Raw genomic sequence first — 24,951 nt, 5'->3', positions numbered from 1 at the left:
TGCCCTTGTAATTTCTTCCTATGCCTGGTTTACAAGGAAATGGATAAATATCCAGGTCAAAACAAATACAGAGATAACAGCAAAACCTGGAAACCCTGAAACACAGACAGAGGTTCTATCACAATCTAACATGGTCCTGCACACTTGATTCACCTGTTACTATGTCAAATCCAACTCTGCAGACAATGGAGCCAGAATAACAAATTTATGAAGCAAAACTAAAGAAAAGGCAATACGTATTTCTCATTCATATAATCACTGGCTCAAAGAAGTCAAAGTGTTCACTGAGAATATTTGTTGATTCGTTCAACAAACACTGGAATCTACCATGCCCTTTACTTGTCAATGAAAACAAAATAAGTCTGAACCCTTCTTTTCCATGAAGCCAGAGGGATTAGAGCCACCCTGTTTGAGAACGTACTTGTTTTGCCTGTGCTTGAAAATAATGGATCCAATCTTAATACTATACTAGCAGACATAACTCTGCATCATATAAAAAGTACTATACACCATTTCCAAGTGGAATGTACAGTATGCCAGGAATGCAAGGTTGGTTTAACATTCCAACATCAATTAAGGTCACATGTCATATTAATGGAATGAAGAATAAAAATCATACCATCATCTCAATAGAGACCAAGAAGACCTTTGACAAAATTCAGTATTTTCATGATAAAGATTATCATAAGCAAGGAATGGTAGGGAAATTTTTGACAAAGGATATCTATGAAAGTTCCACAGCTAATGTCACACTTAATGGTGAAAGACTGTCTTCCACCTTGAATCAGAAATGGGACAAAAGGTCCACTCCTGCCACATCTATTTAACATTAGACTGGACTTTCTAGGCAGGGCTATTAGAAAGGGAAAGAAATATGAGATGTGGTCAGACTATATGGTAAATGTTTAAGTTTTTAAGTTTTATTACATTAAAGGACATATTGCCATCACTCACCCTCAAAATACCCTCAGCTCCCACTTCAAACACACTGATCTCACCATTCTTGCTACTTTCTGAAGCAGTTCTGAAAGTTGTCTTTCATGAATGTCTTTACCAGGTGTGATCAAAATTACAATGAATGCTTTAAAATATCATCCAATAGAAAGGTAGGTTTATAAAAACATGGCGGATGTTCTCATCCACCTTGGTCATTAGATGTGGCACAAGCAACTTCTGGTTCTTTCCCAAAGTCAAACTGACCATAAAAAGCATATAGTTTGAATTGGTTCAAGAAATAGAGGCAGCCATGACAGCACAATAAAACACATGAATTAGGTCTTCTAGAACTTCTCTCAAAAGTGGCAAGAACACTGGGATGTGTGTTTGAATGGAGGGGAACTATTTTGAGGGGGATTAATGGAATGTGTTTTTTACTGTATTTTCAACCACAGTTTATAAATATCATTCAAACTGGAAAGGAAGAAGTAAGTTTTCTCTCTTTGTTCATGACGTTTTTATAAAGGTCTTATATGCAGCAATATCAGGTGTATAGAAAATCCTAAAAAAATCCACTAAAAACTATTAGGGCCAAAAATGAATCCAGCAAGGTTGTAGGTACATGATCAATATACAAAAATCAATTTTTGTATTTCCAAACACTACCAATGGAATATTCTGAAAATGAAATAAGAGTAGAGTTTCATTTAAAATAGAGTAGGGCTGGGGATTTAGCTCAGTGGCACCAAGCCTGCCTGGCAAGTGCAAGGTCCTAAAGATCCCCACTACCAGAAAAATAAATGGATAATTAATTAATTAAATGGCATAAAAAACTATAAAATACTCAGGAATAAAGTTAACAAAGGAAAACAGGACCTATACACTGAAAACTACAAAACTGAAGAAAGAAACATCAAAAGATTTAAATAAATGGAAAGATACCTTTCTTCTTGGATTAGAAGATTCCATGTTGTTAAGATGGCAATGTTATCCAAATTGTCTAAAGCCTACTGTTTCAAAAGAATCCCTCTTGGTCTTAGCTGGCTTTTTTGCAGAAATTGACAAGCTGATTATAAAATTCATATGGAAATACAAGGAAAACATCATAGCCAAAACTATCTTGAAAAACAAAATGGGGAGGCTCGTACTTCCCAGTCTTAAAACTCACCACAAAGCTACAATAGTTCTAGACCGTGTGACACTGGCATAAGAATAGGCGATGGGATTCAATTGAGAATCTAGTTATAAACCCTTGCACATTGCGTCAACTGATTTTCCACATAGTGGCAGAATAGTTTAGTGGGGAAAGAATCCTCTTTGCAGCAAATACAGCACTGCTGGAACAACTGGAATCCAGATAGAAAAGAATGACGTTGAAATTCTACGTTATTCCATACATTAAAAACTAAAAACGGGCCTAGAGTAAGAAGAGATAAAATTATAGAATGTTTAGAAGAAAATATACACATATATTTTCTTGGGTTTGGTTTTCTTAGGCAATAGTTTCTTCAAAATGGCACCAAAAACAAAAAACAAAAGAAAAACTTAACAGGATATCATCAAAATTTTAAAATTCTGAGTTGCAAATCATATTAAGTTAAGATGACAACCTAGAGCATGGAAAAAATATTTATAAATCATATATCTGATAAGGGACTTTCTTCCTATGTAACTCTTAAAACTCAATGAATGACTCAATTAAAATTAGGCAGATCCTCTGAATAGAATTTTTTTCCAAAGAAGACTTAAAAAGGTGAATAAGCATATGAAAAAACACTCAATGTCACTAGTAATTATGGAAAACCAAATCAAAACTACAATGAGATACAACTTAACATATACCAGGATGGCTATAACAAAAAAGACAAAAACAAGTGTTAGCAAGGATGTGAAAACATTGTAATTCTTGTAAAATCCCAAATCCCCTGTGGAAACTGGTAGCTCCTTAAAAGATTAATTGTAGAATTAGTGATCATACAACACAGCAATTTCACTCAACAGCAGTGACCAACAGCAATGAAAACCTATCTTGACCAACAGCTTCTACATAAAATTCAGACCAGCATTATTCATAATAGCCAGAGAAGTAGAAATAATGCATTGACAAAATATAGCCTGCTCATACAGAGAAATATTATTTGGCAATAAACAGAACTCAGGTACTGATTTGCTACAACATAAATGACCCTTAAAACATGCCAGTTGAAAGAAGCTAGTCCTAAAACAACACATGATGATTCATTTAGACAAAATGTTCCAAATAAGTAAAAAAATATACACATGTCGACTCCCCATGGTGAATGTGTTCATTATGTATCATAAACATGTACTAATAAAAAAACAGGCCTGGGATTTAGCTCAGTGGTTCTGCTGCCTGCCTCCAAAGTGCAAGGTCCTGAGTTCAATCCCCGGTACAAAACAATAAATAAATAAATAAATAAATAAATAAATAAATAAACACATAAATCCTCAAAACAAAAGTAAATACACAAAGACAGAAAGTAGATTGGTGTTTAATTAGGGTAGAAAGGGCAAGTGACCAGGAGGGGGCCAGGCATTGATACAACACTGTGTATACACTAATAATTAGTCGCGCAGTTTGAGCCGGAGAGTTTTAGGGTATGTAAATCAACAAAACTGTTTTTTAAAAAGAGATTCTGGTCTAACTTTTTACTTTGAGAAGTAGCTATTAATAGTACTGCTAGAACCCAGAGAAACAGTGGCAGCCCTAAACTGAAAGGCTCAAGAGAACCTCATCAAAACAGGAAAATGTGGGCCTGGGATGTAGCTCAGTGGTGCCAGCACCTGCCTCACAAGGTCCTGAGTTCAATCCCAGGTACCAAAAAAAAAAAAAAGAGGAAAATGCACGCTCACTTTGGATATAATGAAGATTTTTACAAAAGCTCAGACTGAGTGCTAAGCATGAACTACTGAACTCTGTGCTATTGATTTCTCAGACTCAGACAGGTTATTCCTCCACCAAGCATTGGAGAGGAGAATCATCTTCAGCACTGTAATCCCTCGCAGCTGCTCCAGATTTAAACAACTACCACAGGAGAGAGCTGAGATGAAGCTGAACAAGAATGTTCACACCGTCTACAAATCAGAAGCAGCTAGCAAAGAGGGGACAGAATCCTTGAAGAGCAGGTTTGACATTCTCCAACTCAGCACAGTCATCAATATCAAACTGACCATATGTTATTTCAGCTTTGGTTTTCATTTGGAATCAAAAGTATTGGATGGCAAAATTTGGGGAAATAGAGCAACTCTAATAGACTTAGCAATCCTAAGTGGATAACATGAAACAGTTGTTTCACTTCTACAATATAACTTACACCATAGCCACTGTCATCCCTTAACTGATGTGTTTACCTAAAACCTTTCATGATCAAGCGTAATACTCCTTGATTTGCATAAAGGCAAAATTCATTTTCTGTTATTCACTCTAACATTCTGTGACAGCAGAACTAAATTCAAGAATATCTGAATATCTTCAGCCTGCCTCACAAGCGCAAGGTCCCGAGTTCGATCCCCGGTACCCCCCCCACACACACAAAAAAGAATATCTGAATACCTGCTGGACTGCAGTAATGAGTCCTGCATACCTGCTGTACTGGAATAATGATTTAATTCTATCGTTGCTAGTGCAGAAGGTTAAAAACAAAACTCTTGCTTGAAATGAAAGATCTCACTGCTTCAAGTAAGACAAAGGATATTGTCTTATTTGCACTCTCTTTCTAAATTTAACATCCGAATCAGCGTCCCCCAAAGTCCCTCAAAAGTCATCAACATGAAGTCTTTTTGGGCCTGGGATTTAGTTCAGTGGTTCCGTCGCCTGCTTCGCAAGCGCTACGTCCCGAGTTCGATCCCTGGTACCAAAAACAAACAAACATGAAGTCTTTTTGACGTTCAGAGCTCTGTATGAACCACGTCATTATCAGGAGAGGAAGGTATATAGGAAGTTTTGGGATTCTCGTTTCTCTCCTTTGCACAAGGGTGGTTCTTGTACTTAATAGAGTAACATAAGCCTCAGGAGAGCTTCTGACAGTCCTGGGGTGACGCTGTGCACCCTAAACAAACCCGTGGGGTCCTGGGGATTCTACCTAGAATGCTATCTGGTAAGACATCCTGGAGCAGATTTAGAACGTTCCTCTGTTGCCCAGTCATTTCCTTTCGGCAAGATCCTGTTGATGTTTGCACAATGCAAAAAGTGTATCACAGATCTCAATGAACAACATAATATGTGATCGCTTCAGATTGTTTTTTCATTGGCAATGGAAAAATACCAAAACGATACCTTTTGATTTCATTATCCAATCACATGGAATGTCAGCAAACAGTTGTTTAGCCCTACATACCTTCCTTCCTTTTGTTTTTGTTTTTTTGGTTTTTTTTAGAAAATGGAAAAAAAGAAACTTTTTGACAGAGAATTACAACCCAGAAACGTTACACACGATTCCATGAAACGATCTTTAGCCAACAAGAGCCAAGATCGTCAGACACGCTTCCCTAAACTTTACAGCCTGTGTATCTAACATAAACAACACAAGTATCCCTTGAAACCCTTGGGCATTTGGGGGGAAGCTGAGTACTCAGCTTTCTGCCTGGACAGAAGGAGACCATCGGCCTCTCCACTAGAGCAACAATCCGTAAATCAGTTGACAAACTCCAAAGAATTCTGTTCCGAAGCCAAGCGTAAATGCAGAGAAACCTGTTGGCATGTTTCTCTGATCCCTAAGTTTCGCGTTCTTTAAAAACGCAGCAAGACGCACGCAAATGGCGCTTCTCGTACGTTTCTGGCTCCGAAGTCAATCTGGACGGAGACCAGAGCCGAGCCCGGGCCGGCCCGCCGCCCCTAGCCGGGCCTGCGCCTTTAAGGTAACCTCGGCCGGAGCCGGGAGGAGCCCACTTCCCGACAAAGGCTCCGGCCGGCGCCCCCTCCGGGCGGCCCGGGGACCCGCGTCCCCAGCCCGGCGCCCCGCGAGCGCCCCGCCCGCCGCACTCACCGCTGCCGGGCTGCGGGGACGGCGTGGACACCGAGGTCTGGCCCATGGCGGGCTCGGGGCCGGGCGATCACGCGGCGCGCGGGCTGTTTCGATCGCGGGTCCGCTCGCCGGCGGCCGCGCGCGCGTCCATGGCCCGGCCCGGCCCGCGCCGCGCCCGGGTCCCCTCGCCTGATCCCCGCGCGCGGGTCTCCCCGCCCGGCCGGCCGTCGCCGGCGCGCGCCCCAACCCGGCGGATGCCTGTCATTCCTCTATGCAGATTAGCGGGGTCAGGGGTCACGGGGGGCGGGGGCGAGGCGCGGGGGCCGGGCGCCCCGCATCCCCTCTGGGAAGCGGAAAACTGGGGCCTCGGAACACCGCCCCCCGCCCCCCCGCCCCCTTTCCTTAGAAGGTTCAAAGTCAAATGATCCTTTAGGGCCGGGAGAAGGGGAATTAAAGAACTTAGTCACGGTACTTAATTTAAGAAAATCTGTTTCTTTAAAGTGAGTCCCTTCCTGATATTGTTTGCAGATTGCAGCACTGTTCGCTGTCTGTTGTGTGCGTGGCGTTTGGCCAGTTTAGAAAAGTATCTTCCCTCTTACAGATACAGTCATTTAAAAAGGACAGAAAGCAGCGAGTGGCTTCAGGTTGGACAGCGAATCTAAATGGTGGTGGACACCTGAAGTCCGTCTGGAAGGTGCTGAGCTCTACCTCCGCAGCTATGGTGCTCACCTCGCCTGCCTTTCAGAAGGAAGGGGGTGAAACGACAGTAGCAACAGTGCTCTATTTTACACGCTACTGCCTCCTAGAATGTTAACTAAGCCCTACGATGCTATCCTATTAAATCTCCATTTTCTTAAACATTCTTGAAAATAAATACAAATAGCCAGGTGTGGTGATACACAGCTGTAATCCCAGCACTAGGGAGGCTGTGGCAGGAGCATCGCAGTGCGTTGGAGGCCAGCCTGGGCTCCATAGTGAGACCCTCTCACAAACAACAACAGTGGCAACAAAGTGGGTTAATAAACAGTCTTTACAAGTGGCGATTAGTTTGATGAGCACTCTAGATGCAATGTACGTGTGGCTGGCGGGCTAACAGGGACGGTGGTTTCAGAATGTGTTTGCTTTCATGAGTCAGCTGTGCGAGGGGACTTGTGCACCTTTCTGAATGTACACATTTCATGAAAGAGCAAAAAATAAAAGTGCTATATTTAGGTAACATGCCAGCTTTCCCTCTGTAGTTTACCCCAATCAACTCTGCACTGTTAAAAAAAACTTCATATATATATGAGAGAGGAGAGAGAGAGAGGGAGAGAGAGAGAGAGCCAAAAAATGTACACACACTTCAGGAAAAATCGTATGATTTTTTTCAACAGATAGTGTTAACCTCATACTGGGGACCCAAGAGAACGTTGTATATCACGGAAAACCCACTACACTGCCGGCCCTCAGAGAAGAAACTGAAAATGCACGTGCAGCAATCTCAGGGACCAAGGTTACCCAAGCAGCAGTCTGCCGTGCTGATAAACGTCTGCAAGCTCATGGCCACCCCTCGAGCACCTCTTGTAACTGCAGAGGCCAAAGGTAATGTCTATTAATCTCGTGATGACTCAATAAATCTAGTATTAAAATCTTTATGCAAGATTTTCTTTTCCTGAAGTGTGTGTGTGTATACATTTTTTGGTGCGCTCTCTCTCTCTCTCTCTCTCTCTCTCTCTCTCTCTCTCTCTCTCTATATATATATATATATATATATATATATTTTTTTTTTTTTAGGTCCCCTCCCTCCTCCTCCCTCCAGCCTTGGTCCTCTTCCCATTTGAGAAAACGCAGTCTCCCTATTTCCTATTAGCATATTGATCTTTTATTTTGCTCTTTATTTATACTTTGGGATTCTCATACAAGAGAAACCATGTGATATTTAAGAGTGTGTGTCTGATTTATTTCAGTTACCATTATAATCTCAAGGTGCATCCATTTTCCTATAAATAATTCAAATTTTTCCTTTTCATGGCAGAGTAGTAATCCATTGTGTATAAATACCACATTTTCTATATCCATTCATCTGTTGATGGACAATATATATCTGTTATAGGGATATATATAGGGACATACCTGTTATAAGGATGATTGTTTCCCTGAAATAATGTCAAATCAGGCATGGTTGCACTACACCTGAAACCCCAGCATTGTAGGAGGTTGAGGGTTAGGGATCCCAAGTTTGAGCCCAGCCTGGACAGTTTACCAACTTTGTCAGACCCTGTCTCAAAGTAAAAAGTTAAAAAAGTTGGGGCTGTAATTTAGTGTAGGTGTTAGGTTCAATTCCCAGGATCACACACAAAGAAGAAGGGGTTGGGGGGACGAAAGAAAGAAAAGAAGAAAAGAGAGTCACTGATTATCCATTTTCCTTTGCCTCATTCAAGCTTAAGAAAACCTTGGGGGTTTCCTGTTTTTGTTTTGTTTGCTCAGTGCTAGGTAAGTACAACTGAGCAACATCTCTAGCCCAAGAAACTCTGGTTTGTTGTTTGTTTGTTTGTTTGATACTAGGGATGCAATCTATAGCCCCTGCGCAAGCTACATCCCCAGTCCCCTTCCCTTTTTTGTATTTTGAGACAGAATCTTGCTAAATTACCAAGGCTGGGCTGACCTGCCTGCCTCCGCCTCCCAGAGAGCTGGTATTACTGCGGACTTTACAAAGATGTGAGCTCTAATTAGGACTATAAAATCAAACCTCAGTCCCTGTGAAGTACACAGATCTTGTATTTTGAGAGTGTATCCCACCCAGGGGCGTTCAGCAGTGGAATCAGACAATTCTAAGGTTGGCTCTTCCATTTCTTTGCTTTATGTTCTCTTAGGAAACAAAATAGTTACACGTGAATTGAGGGTGGGAATGTCTTACTATTTCTCCTGCTGACAGAACTAACTTAACTGTCAAAGAAGGGCACCAATTAGAGGAAATACATAGTTAAATTCTTGCACATTAAAATACATACCTACAGTAAATGTAATAATTTCTTTTTTTGCAGGTTTTATGTGTTTGTTATCTTCAAAAAATTTTATTTGGAGTCTAGTAGTATAATTCACTGATAGAGCACCCACCTAGCATGTTCAAGGTCCTGGGTGTGATCCCCAGCACCATACACACACACACACACTTTTTTTTTTTTTTGGTACTGGGGATTGAACTCAGGTCCTTGCGCTTGCACAGCAGGCGGCGAAACCACTGAGCTAAATCCCCGGCCCACACACTTTCAAACCTAGCACTGTCATCAAAGATCAGAGCTGTTATGATCTTAATCCTTTGGCATCCTTCGTGGTACAAAATAGCCATGTAGATGCTTCACAAGTGCTAGAAAGACTATGTTTTGTGTCTTTTAAGTCATTCATTAGGGAAATCCTCCCATGAAAGACTGGTGTGCAGTGGGGAGGTGTGGCAGGGAAGAATAGGCCAAGAGTGAGTGCAACCTCACAAGAAAGAACTGGAGGAGGTGGCTCTGGTCTAATTTCGAAGGAGGAAGCTGTGCCCAAATTGTCCTGAAGGTCAGGACCCACATGGACAGTGACTGCCAGAGAAGCAACCCGGCTGATCAAGACCAGTCCTCTGAAGACAAGCACAGCAGGCTTGGTTCTCACTGCAGAAAGCACATGCCCTCCACCCCACCATAGCACTCCTGTGCCTGGCATGCACTCACACGCATGGTAGAAAGGAGTGTGACGCCATCTGAGAACACTAGAAATATGCATATGTGAGTTTGTGCACATTTACATAAGCACATGCATGGATGTACATGCTGTTACACATATCATACAGCTAACAAGTATGGCATTCACAGATATGCAATATGCACACATTCTAATCTATTTTAGAAGAAGTGATTGTAGGAGACATCCCTGCCCAGTACTAGCGGGCTATGAGTGGCACGTGCTTCTTGCCTTCCATAGTACATGTAATAATTTCTAAAATTGGTGAAAGCTAAACTTTGAGATACAATATATTTTGCTATCACTCCATCTTTCCCTTGAGAAACAATGGTGAATTTTTTTTCTTCTATGGATTTTTATTTTCAAACATCCCGGAGGAGGAGCTCCATAGTTCCAGCTTTTCAGGATGTGTTGATACATCCACATTTACCTTACTCAAGAGCTCTGGTGATTTGCTAGTTAATATAATCGTTGGCCTCATCTGGGGTTCTTATAAGTCCGGCTCAGGTCCTACAGCTTTCTCAGGAACCCTCCCAGTCCATTCTCTTGTCCTTGAAGCTCGTCACCAAGCTGCAGGAAGTGTGTGCTAAGGTTTCTATTCTGTGTCCAGAGTGTCTGCTGGAACTCAGTTTTTAGCCTTTTTAGCAGCTAACCAATTATGTTAATGGGCGTGGAAAAGCAATAAACAGCAACCCCTAAATTTCATTTTGAGGTCAAAACATAGAGGTCAGGAATTATCACTTAACAAGGGCATTTGAAGATGATTCCCCTCCCCCGTTGCCTTACTCCTACTTTATTAGAACCTACATAGTTTTACCAATAGTTCTGGGTGTTACTCTCATGGCTTTATAGTTGAAAACTGGAAAGATTCAATGTCATCTGAAAAAGAGGACATTTCTCTGTGTACGCCCCCTTTCCAGGGAATTTATAAAAAGGCCAAGCAAGATCGGTGCCAGTACCTAAGTGAGAAGAAGTCATCCTCATATAATCGTTCAGCACTGATCCCATCGGTCACTCTGTTCTGTATTTCCAGAAGTCTTTTACCCAGGATACTCTGGTAAATGCTTTACCCCTGACTGGGGCTGGACTCAGGGGAGGAAAGCCCCTATTTGTGATCGGTACTGTCTGCCAATTGCCATGATATAAAACCTCCTACAACTGATTGAAAAAGCCACCAAACATCTAACAAAATTGATGGCAACTGGCTTGCAGGTTTCCTTGAAATTGAAAATCTCGCTTTCGACCTGGATGCCCTGCCTCTAGCTCACTGCTGGTACAATCCACTGCCATGAACTCATACTGTGTTGGAATTTGAATAGTTTATACCTAAACTTCCAAAAAACATAGAATAATGGCATTTACTGATTTTTCCATTAGACAGTCTAAATATTTTTCAACTCTTGCAAGAACTGTGATTTATCCATTTACTTATAGAAAGAAATGAAATTGAGGGGATTACTTAGAACTTCCCCTCTCAGGAACCAGTGCACTTCTATGACAAAGAGGTTGTACTTAGGTTGTCAGGCATTGTGCTCCACCCAAAATGACACAAAGGTGGCAGTTGTCATGGATAGAGATCACTCTATTTGTTAGATACAAGTTACAGCAGACATAAACCTAAACTTTACTAATCTAGACTGTTGGTGAAGAAGTCCTTTTCTATTAGTTTGATGTCCAAATTACAGTACAGCCTTACAGTTTGGTGGCTAGAGAAGACAATGGACAGTGACCACAGTCACTACTACCAAATCCTATAACTTCAGTCACTGCCACACTTTTCTAGGTGGCCAAGTCTAAGCTTGGGGTGGGAGGAAGAAGGAAGCTTTCTTTCTATCTCAGAAAACAGGTACCAGGAGTTCTAATCCTGGGTCCCTGCCTCATCCGGGTACTTCTGGGTCTGCTAGCTTCCTCTGGGGGACACCAGTAGTTAGGGGGTGGCGATCATGGAGGGACAGAAGGACCAGATAGAGTCCCAGGAAATGAGATGGGTGATCAGAATAGCAGTGGCCCTGAACCAGCATGTGAGGCTTGTGTTAACTGACACCTTTATTTCTGGGCTTGGCCATGAAGATCTAGACAATCGATTAGTAATCTTTTTGCAAGTGATGGGAATCATAGCTATAGAAAACCTTTACCTAAAGGGAGAGAAATGAATTAAAACCTAGCAATTTCCCAAACAAGATTTTAAAAAAATTATCAGTTTGTTTTCTAGACACATGGTCAGAAAAAACAACAGAAACTCACATCTAAAAGCATCCTTTTAACCAATTATTTTCTTTCCTCCTAATGTTATCAGATAAAAAAAAATGAGGAAGTGGCCTTTCCTCCTTGCTCTGACAGAATTGCTAGAGAGCAATTTTTTAAGTGATAAGAATGTTTTAACACAAGAGGTTCTAATAATCAGGTAAAGGACATACACACACATACATATCTCGGAAACTAAAAACTTACAATACAAAAATGTTTAAGTGTTCAGGTAGTTGTGTTTACTGCCTTTTAAAAAAACTTTATATTTTAAAAAAGTTGCCTACATTATGTAAAAGGTAGCCTTCTCAGGAAAATATGACCATCTCTAAGGAAATAGAAGTTTTAGGGGACATTACACGTTCAGCTAAAATCCTGGATATGTAACTAGCGTTTACTTTTTAAAATGTTACTCTACAGCACTTGCATCTAAGTGCTTACCGGTCCTTTCATTTGACAGTTCTGCAAGGTGGTAGTTTTAACTCGACGATACTAATGTTAATTAGGACTGGGACTTCCTAGCTATATTACGCAGCAGTAGGAGAGACAAACACATTCCACAGTTAGGCAGAACTGGAAACAAACCTGTATGACAAGCTTTTCTTTCCTATTGTTCTCATATTTTTATATGATGAATTTCCTGAGTTTCCTTCACTCAAGCTAACAGGATTAACCAAATGCCTTGCCTTGGCCATGCCCTCAGCCAGATCTGTGGAGAGCTTGCTGAGCCCCGCCAGTGCTGACTGTGTGAGCGAGCTGACATTTGGAAAGTAAATAAAGACCTGGAAAAATAAAGGCTGCAAGGGGAGTGGTCCCGGAATTTCCTTTTCCAAAAACTTTCCTTCCACCCCAGGAGGAAAAGTGTCTGTGCTTTGATTTGTAAGTAAAACAAAGTATCTATCCGTGGTACTTAAAACTCTGATAACTGCTATAAAATTAACCCTCTTTCATTTCCTGACTCAAATCTATAGAGAAAAGACCTTAGGGACATCTTTAATAATTACTGCCCAATTTACACAAATAACTGCTTAAAGTTAAGTCTCAGTCATTATTTTAGTAACCATCACACCCATCCCTAGTCCCCAACAAGGTATCTGTATGGCACAAAGAGAGTGCTCAATTCATGTCGGATAAATAGAAAAATAAGCGTTTATGTTAACTCGTTAGTGACACCAACTTCAAATGTGGAAAAACAAACTGCATCTGTGAATTTATATATGATTTTGATAATAAGAGGCTGACTCCATAGCCAGAAAGTAAATTAGACCGACCCTTTAATCCCAGCATCCAGAAGGCTGAGGCAGGAGAACTGCCACGAGTGCAAGGCCAGCCTAAGCTACATGGATCAAAGTCAGCCTGAAATGTACAGTGAGACCTTGTCTCAAACAACAACAAAGAGATATCGAATCCACCTGTGGTTATCTACATCAGTTCTTGCATACAGCGCTCTATTTAAACAATCAGCAAATCATTCACCTAGAACTGGCAGGGCACCTGCCATGGGTTCAGAACTTCTGTGCACCAGCTGGAAAGTTAGTGAGACAGCAACCTCGTCCAGTGCCACTCCCATTGGTGCTTTAAGGCAGAAGCTGGGTGTGGAAGCTTAGGGACAGATGATTCTAACGGGTACCACAATGGCAGCGGCCTCTGTAGGTGTTAAGGATGTGGGCAGGGCTGCCCAGGGAAAGCTCTGGACCACATCTTTCCCACAAAGAGTCAACAACTCATTCTGAAGATACCTCGAGACTGTGGAGTGGTTCCTAAGTTAAAGAAATATTACATTTTGATGGCATTTCGTCAGTAGTAATTATATTTATATTTGTCAGTGTTAACTACGTTTATTGCTGGAGCTTCTGAGGAACAAATTATAAACCCCCAAATGTACCTATTTCAAATGAATAGTTTCATGAGTTTCAGTGAACATGTAGCCTGCAACCATCCTGTCTCACCCCATGCTGGGTTACAGCCTTGCATGCAGTTTCTTCTGACCTGGTGTGACAGTGTAGATCTAGAATGTTCTGCAGATGTCCACTGTGTTTGAAGGTGGGGCTTTTGGAAGGTGAATGGATCATGGGGCGCTGTACTCATCAGTGCATTCGTGCATCGATGAATTCAGTAGCTAAGTGTGCTGTGTTAGGAGGTGGGCCTCGGTGGCAGTGGTCCCTGGGGGTGTGACTGGGAAGGGCCTATTCTTGTCCCAAGTATCTCCCTCTCTCCCTCTCTCTGCTTCCTGGCTGCCATGAGTTGAAGATCTTTTTCTTCACCGTGCTCCTCTGCCATCCTGTTTCTGCCCTCGAGCCAGCTGACCGTGGACTAAAGCTGTGAGCCCAAGTAAATCTCTCTTCCTTTAAGCTGTGAGTGTTAGGTATTTTGTCCCAGTGATGAAAAAGTGATTATGACACCTACTTTGCTTCTATTGTTTTGATTTTCTAAAATTTCATATACATAGAAGAATACCTGTGACTATTAATCCTCATATGTCAACTTCCCGATACGTCCACTTCATTGGAGTCAGAAACACCTACCAGATTAGCAAAGCGTGGTCCTGGGTGTGTCTGGGTGGCCACCGAGGCCTGGCCTTGAGCACTATGCACGGTTCCTTGTCCCTTCCTCTCTGGCACTGCTCCTAGCTCTTCCCAGCACCATGAAACGGGAAGTTTTGCCTTGCCATCCTCTTCGACCATGAGGTTTGTATCTTGGAGCCTGCCGACCCTAGGCTGGGCTCTCCTGAAACCATGAGCAAATTAAACCTTTCCTCCTTTAAGCTTTGGGTGTTGAGTATTGTGTCTCAGCAACGGAACAGCTAACTAATAAAAGCACCCTATGCAGGATTTTTGGTTGTTTTTTTAAGCTGGCTTCTCTTGATGTTTCTGATATTTGTCCATGCTTTTTTGTGTGTCCATACTGTGTTCCTTTTTGTTCTGCATAGGCCTCCATTATGTGGCTGTACCAAACTTTCTTGATCCATTTCCCAATAAATGAGCTCTGTGTCATAACTGTATTTTATTGTATTCCTATTACATGAAAATACACATATTATACTATGTATATGATCATTCTGCACTAACAAGAGCTTGTGTATTGATTTACTAGTCATATAACATGTATTTATTATGTACCTTCTTTGTATTTGTCTCTGTTCTAGGTATTTGGGATACAGAATTATACAAAAAGCAAAATGCTTTTGCTCACGGAAGTTGCATTCTAATCAAATAACAGAAAATAAGTCCTGAACGTATAAATTAGTAAATTTTATAGAAATCTAGACGATGAAAAGTGTTATGAAATGAAGAAAGGTACAACAGCAATTGGACTTTTGGGTGACGATAGTTCTCATTGAGAAAAGGAAGCGATATAGTCTACCATGTGGCTATGTGGGTTAAGTGTTCCAAGCAGAAAACCCAATTAACATAAAGATAGGAGCATAGTGCGTATTTGCCGAACCTAAGGGAACCAGTGATACTGGAGTGGATTAAGGTGGTGGGAATGAGAAGGGAGCTATAAACCACATAGGGCCTTGTACTTGACCATAAAGTCTTTAGCTTTTACTATAAGTAAGACAGGAATGTGATCACAGATTTGAACAAAGTAATAACTTGTGCTGACTTCATGTGTTGTTTTTTTTCTTTTTTTTAAAGGTAGTTTGGTCATTTTTATTTTCACAACCTGTATTTTACAAAGCATTTCTTGTGAGCTCTTGGTCAGTTTTCAGACTAACAATTCTGAGTTAGTTGCTGCATCACAGTTGCACAAAGGCTTATCAATTGCAGGTGTTCATCAGCACCATCTGCTAAGCATTTACCATCTTCAGCAAGTTTCTCTGTCATAATAGACTTCTGTTTGTCAGAAAGGTTATCATTCTCTACAATTGCATCACGAACTTGATTTACAAGCTGAGTTGCTGCATGACCTTCATTTATTAAGTTCTTCACAACAGCTTCCAGTTTGTCAAAAGAGCCACTCTGACATGCAGCAAATATTCCATCAATTGTCTCAGCTGGTATTACCCCAGCAATGTCTGTGATCACTTTTTCTGTGACTTCCTTTCCACTGTTACTTGAGTAGCACTTTGAAGTGTAATGGCTTTCCTTAAGTCTCCTTCTGACACTTTAACAAGATAAGCTATTCCCTCATTGCTAATTTTGACATTTTCCTTCTTAGCAATGTCTAATAACCGTTGCTGTTGAATTTTATCTGAGAGAGGCTTGAAGCGGAACTTTGAACATCTAGAGGTCAATGGTTCAATTATTCGATTGACATAGTTACAGAATCGTATGGTTTTTGACTCCTCCATGGTGTATCTTAGAGCTGCCTGAGCAGCCGAGGTCATAGAATCTGCTTCATCCAAAATCACAACCTTAAAAGGAGGACATGGCTTCCCATCTGAACGACTTCCTGGTACAGCTAACTGAGCAAAATTTTTCACTTTCTCTCGAACTACTTGTATTCCACGTTCACCGGATCCGTTTAACTCTAGAACTCTTGATCGAAACAGTTCAGGCCCAAAGAGTTCTTGAGCTGCTGCCAAAATAGTAGATGTCTTTCCAGTTCCAGGTGGCCCATAAAACAAGAGATTAGGAAGGTCAGCTCCTTCTAAAGATTTTTTCAGCACTGCAACTACTTCTTGGAAAGCAACTTCATCCACACATTTTGGGTGGTATTTTTCCACCCATGGAACAGGTTTGACTTTCTTGTTCTCTCCACTGTTTTCTGCAGTGGCAGCGACTCCTTGATCCTTGGTTGACAGTGGTTTCGTACTGATCGATGTTCCTTTTAGAAATGCCTGCATGATTACTTCACCCTGCAAACCGGCTTCCCGCGCTGGACCCCCACAACCTGGGCCTTTCAGCCGCTCGTCGTCGGCGTGGCTAGCGCGTCGCCGCCACATTTCCCGAGATTCGGGATGGGGAAACGACTAGGTGGTCGCGAAGTCTCACTTCAGTCCCCCAGCGCGGGAATTACCGGCCAGGAAACTCACAGACACAGCCCCCGCATTTCCCGCCAGCCGGGGCCCGCTCAGGGCAGGGCGGGAACGAGTACGTCGTGCCCTGACTTCATGTTTTATGAGCGCTGTGGCTTCTGAATGGACGACGGAGAAGACAAGGTGGGAAGAGGGGAGACAGAGACTGAGAATAATCTAGGCAGTAAATAATGGTGCCTTCGACCGAGTTGGCAGCCATGAAAGTGGTGAAATACGCCCGGATTCTAGGTACATTTTGAAGATACAGTTAGGTTTCTTCACGGATTAAATTTGTGTAGGAGAAAAGAGAAGAAACAAGAAAGACTTAAAAATACTTTCTGAGCAATTGGAAGGGTCGAGCTGTCACTAATTAAAACTAGGACAATAGCAAGGGAAATAGGTTCAAGGCAGGAAATTAGAAGTTTAGTTTCAGATGTTCACTAGACACCCAAGTAGAGAATAAAAACAATTATGTGTCACTAAGGGGGAAAACAATCAATCCTAAACAGTATCTAAACACATCCTAGTGACGCTGAGTATGAAGATTAAAGAGAAAATTTTAAAAGTGGTAGATAGTAGACAGGTGAAAGTTTAAGAAATCACAATAAATTCAAGAAGTCGATAGAATTACAGTTTTCTTAGTGTTGTGGGGGAAATAATCATCAATTTAGAATTTCATATGCAGGAAAACAATCATTCACTAAATCAACTATTAACTGAAAAATGGTTAATTACCAAAAACTTCTACTCTTCAGCAAAAATGAAACTAAACCCAGAGGTAAGGGTGGTATGCAAGAAACAACGGTGAGTACAGAATGTAAGTGATGGTGAATTTAATAAACTATTGGTTGTGCAACATGAAGAGGTAGTCAGCGAATTTTTAACATATGCTGAGGTTTTCGTGTTCTAAGTGTAGACTTTGCCAGGAAAATTTCTGGTTTCAAATAATAGAAAAATACAACAATAAGCTTCCAAATCAATCAATTAAAAAAATTTGGGAAAGTTTCACTAATCCGAATATTGTGAAAATAAAATGAGAGAAAAAAATAAAGCATGCAGATAATGCAGATTAAAATGAACTTGGAAGATGATACACAGTGTATCAACTATTGTTATTCAGTTATTATTTTGTTATGAACTTTTGTTTTTCATAAAATTAAAAAAAAAATAAGACAAGTGAGTCCAAATCAGTAGTCTCAATAAATGTAAAGGGAATAATCTTTCTTATCTAATGACAGAGGAAAAACTATCAGAAAAAGCAGGAATACAACATATCACTCTGTCTGGTAGTTTTAGGAGACACACGCGAAACAACAAAAGCTGAAAATATAAACTAAGCAAATGCTTACAACAGGAAAACTGGTATAGCAATATTAGTAATAGGTTAATTAAAATTAAAGACAAAATGGTAAACAGCACAGAGTGAACCACCATAATGGCAGATTAATCAATTAATTAATGAGATGTACAAATTATCACCTAGTGTGCCTTTGACACCAGAAGTTTGAAATACATAAAGCAATAACAGAATTTTAAGGAAAGTGGACAGATATACAATAATATGGAGAGATTTTTAGCATACCATCCAAAAGTATTATGATCAAGGAAACAAAACATTTTTAAATGTATGGATTTGAATGATTCTATTGATCAAACTTGATGTAATATGTATAAATAAAGACTGGATAGAACTCAAGAAATAGCAAATATAGGGCTAGAGCTGTAGCTCAGTGGTAAAGTGCTTGCCTAGCACACATATGGCTCTGGGTTTGATCCCCAGAACCATGAAGAAAGAAATGGTAAATATGCACCAGTAAATAATGGATTACAAGAGAAATATCAGTACCTTTTAAAGAATTCATATTACACAATCCCTAATCTCTGATGACAATGTAATTAAATTAGAAATCAACAAGAATAAGACAAACAATAAACTCTCCCATATACTTTTGGAAAGTAAAAACACACAAGGATCAGAAAATCACATAGTAATTTATAAATTGTTTAGGACCAAACAACTATGAAAGTACAAAAAATGTGGGATGAAGAAGCTAATGTAGTAAGGAGAAGTATATGTAAAGTTTTAGTTGCGTTTATTAAAAAAGAAAGATTTACACAGGGAAGAAGAATACAATCACACAAACTAATTTAGTAAGTATTAAACTGTTGAAGCTAAAAAGAAAACCAGAAGAGAGTAAGAAAAGGAATAATAAAAGCGAGGGTACCAACAAAATAAGATCGAAAATCCAAAAACCAAACACTAAATCTACAACCAAGCGATTAACTGCTGTGGTAGATTCAGTACTTTCTTTATCTCTGTGAGAAGCAAGGGTTGACTCAAGATATTAAGAGAATCCTCTGCATCTATGAGTAAGTCATTGGAATTAGGAGAAGACAATTTATGATGAAAAACAGGATTGCCCGGTAGAACAAAACAAAAGCATCACTACCGAAAAGGTGATTGAAAACTTATTATTTTGCATTGAGGGAAAAATACAGGCACATTTTAAATCACTATTAAAATCACTTTCCTTGCTATTTAAATCACTTGGTATTTAAATCGCTTTCCTTATTAAATAGCTCAGCATTTAATAATGAAAAACAGATGAAGAACTAGTCATTGCTTATTTTTTTTCTTTAAAGTAAATATATCTCTGTCATATTTTTTATTTGTAGCACAATTCTATCTTTCAAACTGCAAACCATCTTAAGGGACCCACAAACAAAATAAGTGGTTTCTTATGTTTAGCACGCCTAACTTCAACTGCTCTTTACTTTTATGTTCCTGGAATTTTAAAACAGAAAAAAAGGTATAAGGTTTGTTCCTTTAAAATACTTTGTTTTTTTAGAACATAAATCGAAACCTAAAAAATGTGTCTAAGTCAAACAATGCTCCAGAGAAAGGTGCACCTATCGGAAGAGGCTTTTTAATATAAAATGGATTTCAGTAACTGCAAATTACTTCTCAATTAGGCAGAGTTGACACATTCTCCGGACAGGTGACATAGATGGGAGCTCGGAAAGGCAAGGCAGCCAGGCAGCTCACAGGTAGGTGTTCCTACTTAATCTTTCATCAAAACGAGATTGACTCCGGGAGAAATCATATAATCACACAATTAAGAAGGAGACATACAAAACGCACTTAGAATATTGCCATTGTAAATCCACACACGCTGTCTGATTCAATGAGGCTCTTTCACTGCAGGGTTTCCCTTCCCCAACTTCTTCAAGTAGAGGGCTTTCAATTTTGAGAATGCTCAAGGTCAGTTCTCACAAACTAGAAAAGGGCACAATATGCAACAAAACATAACCATGTTTTGTTAACCACTTGAAAGGCTTTTATTGTATTTGCAAAATGATTGTTATATGCTAAAATACGTATTTGTTTTTCAGTGGAAAATGCTATAGATTTTGTCGTGCTATGAATATTCCAAAACCTACATAAAGCTAAAAAGTTCCAACTGTTTTTTCCCCATTATTTGATTTCTTCTTCATAGGTGTATATGCAGTGCTGTTATTTCTGTGAACCAATGCTGAATATAATATTACATTTATTAATAAAACAATCAACACTAACATGGATTTCCCACCTGGTTCTGTGATTCTAGGGTGATTAATTTTACCATTTGTTTCCATGTTAAATATGATCATAGTTTGTTGAGTTTTTATTTTATGCAAAACAGGCTATGAGTATTTCTGCTGTATTCCATTATTTATGGCAATATAGAAATCTCCAGAGCCTGATCACTGCTGTTGTCACCTGAAGACTGAGACTTCCTTTCACAACTTGTGAACACTGTAGCTACTTATATTTCATAGCTTACTTTTTTCCTATCACCTGTCTGGGTTTACCTAAACCTTGGTTGGCACGCCTGTGTGCGCCTCTGTCTTTTGTTACTATCGGAAGGACACATCCTCCTCTAAGGTTTTGTTTTCTCCATCTACTTGGGTTGACTGTCAATATCTGGATTCCACTTCTGCCACATTTTGTTTACTAAGGGACATGCTGCTATATGTCACACCTTGGGGTCCTTGATCTATATATTCCCATAGCAACATCCTCAGTGGGATTTCACCTGTGTCTGTTCCTCCCCTTCACCCTCACTGGGCTGAATGTCACTTGTCATGACTTAATTACCCCGAACACAGGGACAGTTAGAACATGGCTAAGGGCTCAGTATTTTATATATGAATGAATGAGTGACTGAATGTGATATGTACCAATACATTTTTTACATCTGTAAGACAGGAAAAGGCATCTGAGGATGCAGTAGAAATGCTGGAAGCAGGCTTACTGTCAGTTACATCAGTAAGCAAAAGTGTCAAAAGAAAACCATTTACAGATCAGTATTTTGCAGTAATGTAGCAGTAATTGAGAAAATATAGACTCTGAATATTGTCATAATTGCACGTAACATGTACCTGATCAGTCTATGCATTTAAGTGTTCAGTGTGCCCAGTTAGAGCTCTAGTCAATTTCTCTTCCAAGCTAACTGGCCTCTGTCTTGTTAAAAACTGATCTGGTTGAAATACAGCAGTGCTAAAGCTAACCAGGTGCAGCCATTGGCTGATGAATCACTGCGCACAGGGCAAACTGAGCAAAGTGGGGGGATGGTTCCTGTTAACTCTGGTTTTGGAAGAAGGAAACACTAGACTAGCTGAGGGGGCAGACTGTAACCAGCAGCTGGGGGGAAAGGGAGCTTGTATTATCCAAAAATTTGTGCTTAGGAGGCTGAGGCAGGAGGATTGCAAGTTTGAGGCCTAGGAAAATTTGCAAGATCCTGTCTCAAAATAAAAAAGGCCTGAGGATGTAGCTTAGTGTGAAGGCCCTGGGTTCGATCTCCAGTACCACACCCACAAAAAGGCTTTTGTGAACCTGTGTCATATCTCATTCCAAAATATTATTCTCCCATAACCTAAGTGTCCCTCCCCAGCAGGACATCTAATTGCAGAAAGAGTTCTTAGGAAGTCATCCAAATCTGAAAGAGTCCAACGTGTGACCTCCAGCCCTGGGGACTGTGACCTGTGCTCTGTTCTTGACACTCACATCATTGGACCCACAGCTGCAATTCTTAGGCATCAGCTATGGGTAGTGCACATCATCGTATCTTCCCAATCGCTCTCACAAATAAAGAAAACATAGACCAAAGAGCCAGCAGGAGTGAAATGGCCCATTCTTGATAGAGGGAAAGACAGATCTTATCTCACACTACTGCCATTAGAACTTTGAAAGAAACCATATATTTTTGTGTGTTTATTGGCTTGTCCCTTTGGTAGTGGCAATCAATAAATATTTGTTTTTAAATTTTTTTATTAGTCCATGTTTGCAGCATGTTTATGTTCCTTGTGGGGAGTTGGTACATGTGCATAACACATCTCAATTCCTTTTTCATCTCCTTTTCCTTTGGAGATGAAAGTTTGAAAGTTTGTCTTTCTTTACGGCAGAGTAGTACTCCATTGTGTGTAAATACCATATTTTCTTTATCCATTCATCTGCCTATGGACATATAGGCTTCTTCCAAGATTAAGCAATTATGATTTGTGCTGCTGAAACATGGGTATTCATGTATCACTGTAATATGATATCTTCAACTCTTTCAGGAAGACACCTAGGAGGGGAATAGCTGGATCAAATGGAATTGCTGGCTTTCTTTTTTGAGGACTCTCTATATTTGTCGAATGGAGCAGTTCAATATTTCCCTGTCATTTCCTCATTTTAAAAATGTGTGTGATGACACTGGTACCTGTGTGAACCAATTGTGAGGTTTCATTGGTAGACTGTATGTGAGATGCTTGGAGCTTGGCCCTGCATGTAGGAGCTGAAACTTAACGTCCAGTGAAGCACATTATCCACATCTATTTGATTGAAAGAATCTACTAGGAAAAAGAACCTATGCACTGTAACTCACTTTCAAAACAGGAGACTTTTACCACTTGAGGTTCAACTTCCATTTCAGTTTTAAGTTCCAATTTAAATTTAACCTGAACTTCAAGAATTTAATTTTAAAATTGATTTTGACATTGAAGTATATCTCCAAAACAGTAAAGGAAGTCAATGGGTCAAATGTGATTTTGGCTATAGAAATTTATCTTAAATCGCGCTGTTCGTGTCTCAGAGATTCATATCCATGTAGCCCAAACTCTACCCAAGCAGAAATCCCCTCTAACATCTCCATCTAACTGGCTGAGAAGTTTTTCAAGTCTTTTCTAAAATTAAAAAGACTGGATATCCCAAGTGTTGTCAAGAATGTATAGCAACTGGGCTCTCATACATCGCCAGGAGGGGTGTAAAATGATAATCTGCAATTTGGAAGTTTAGTCTGACAGTTTTTGTAAACTTAAACATATGCCTATCCTATGACTCAGAAATGCTCTGTCTCTCTTTCCAAGAGAAATGAAAACATATATCCATAAAAAGTCATGTTTTCCCTTTCTTCACCTCTCTCTCTCTCTCTCTCTCTCTCTCTCTCTCTCTCTCTCTCTCTGTCTCTCTCTCTCTCTCTCCCTTTCTCAAGACAGGGTCTTCTTATGTTGCCCAGACTTATCTCCAACTCCTGGGCCTGCCTAAGCCTCCTGAGTAGCTAGGACTATAGGTATGTGCCACAGCTCCTGAGCTTTTTCATTCTAAACAGCCCAGCCTGGAACAAGTGAAAGATGTATCAACAGGACAGGTAAATGCATTCAGTCACATTGTTTCATGGAATCCTACTCAACAATACAGCATCCCTCAGAAATAAAGCCCTTATTCCCCCCGTTGCCAGGAGCCAGAGTTGCTGCAGGCTGCCCTCAGCTGGCAGCCCTCTGAGGGCGTGGTTCTCTAGCTAAAACCAAAGTCCTGCCCAAGGTACTTCCTCCCTCCCGGAGAGGTGGCCCACATGCAATGCCAGACTAACACGGGTGGCATAACTGGCCCAGCCACAGCCTTGAGCAGCTCTCCCCCGCCTCAGCCTCCTCCTCCCCAGGCTCAATTCTTCTCCTCTGCCCTCCCTTCCAAGGCTGTGGATTCCAAGGGACGCCTCAGTGAATTTCCAGCATGCTGGGCTTGCCTCTTCCTGGGGAATGGATGCCTCTCCAAGCCATTCTGCCCAGTGGAAGAAACCAGACACAGAGGAGTACGATTCTGTGTCTCTGTCTACAGGGACCAGAAAAACTACTGTTAGGTGAAAGAGATTGGACAGTGGTTGCCCATGGGTGTGGCTGACTGGCAGGGGCAGGAGGGATCTTTCGGGAGATGGAAATATTTGGTGTCTTGACAGGGATGTGGATACATGGGTGTTGTCAAAATTCAGAGTTGTTCTCTTAAAATATGCTTTTATTTCATTGTATGTAAATTAGACTACAATTTTTTTTTAAAAGATGAACTACATCAAACTTAGTTTAAATTGAGTTTACGGTCATCCAACATCCAAAATATTTAGACTTTCACTATGGCCAGTTGAACCTCTGCTCCCTTGGAGCGTGGTGGTTAGTTTTTGAGACCTAAGTTTAGGAATTAACATGTCAGCCTGCTCAGCTATTTGTAGACTGCAAAAACTAATAGACGTGCTCTTTCAGTTTGTCATTAATTTAAAATGTCATGCTAATCAGTTACAGCTCCAGAGGCCTTTAGAAAAGTCATGGAATTGCTCCTACGATGCCATTTATTCATCAACACACGGGGCACAATATTCATTCAATCACAAATTCATTTACTTGTATCCTCATTTGGCACTGATGTTCCAGAAAATTCCACATAGGTTGCAAAGTCATAAAATCATAGACTGCTGCCGCCAGGAAAGACTGAGAGAACCCTCAGTCTGCAGACACAAAAGCTCTGCCCTACAGCTAACTGAGTTTGCCAAGGTCAAAGCAAGCCCCGGGTCAGGAGAGTAGGCTGATCCTACAGCATAGTGCATCCTACTAGGCGACCCTGCCCCAGACTTTGAGGCTGTCGGCCCCGCCCCCCCGCCCCTGTCAAGTTTGGCTTGCAAACAAAAGCCAATGAATGTAGGAGTTGTAATTTACCCCAGGATTTCCGTTCCCCTCCACTGATGTTTCTTATTTTAAAATAGTCCCCCCTGATTAATATGAGAAAATGGAAAAATAGGAACAAAATCTTTGTAAATAGGGAGGACTGGAGGGGTTGAA

General features: G+C 40.6%; 1 protein-coding gene and 1 pseudogene across 10 annotated transcripts in view; both read right to left on the bottom strand.

Annotated features, from left to right (window-relative positions):
* Positions 1-24,951, bottom strand: part of Phactr2 (phosphatase and actin regulator 2) — a 271,825-nt gene that overhangs the window by 118,995 nt on the left and 127,879 nt on the right. Inside the window, exon 1 of one of the 10 annotated variants that reach the window (XM_004846037.3) lies at positions 5,943-6,131. The exons of 8 other annotated variants lie outside the window; for them this stretch is intronic. In XM_004846037.3, the coding sequence (XP_004846094.1) occupies positions 5,943-5,988 (46 nt within the window). In that variant the 5' untranslated portion in view covers positions 5,989-6,131. Of the gene's footprint in view, positions 1-5,942; positions 6,132-24,951 lie in introns of those variants that run through there. One more of the 10 variants, XM_087190060.1, reaches the window with a different exon arrangement.
* On the bottom strand, positions 7,722-24,747 carry LOC147824229 (replication factor C subunit 4 pseudogene; annotated as a pseudogene).

Source organism: Heterocephalus glaber, unplaced genomic scaffold (assembly GCF_053883595.1).
Source record: "Heterocephalus glaber isolate CG9 unplaced genomic scaffold, H.glaber_assembly_v1.0 deba00001550, whole genome shotgun sequence".
NCBI classification, from domain to species: Eukaryota; Metazoa; Chordata; class Mammalia; order Rodentia; family Bathyergidae; genus Heterocephalus; species Heterocephalus glaber.
The sequence above is the reverse complement of the archived record's forward strand: the minus strand, read 5'-3'. Positions and strand labels throughout refer to the sequence as shown.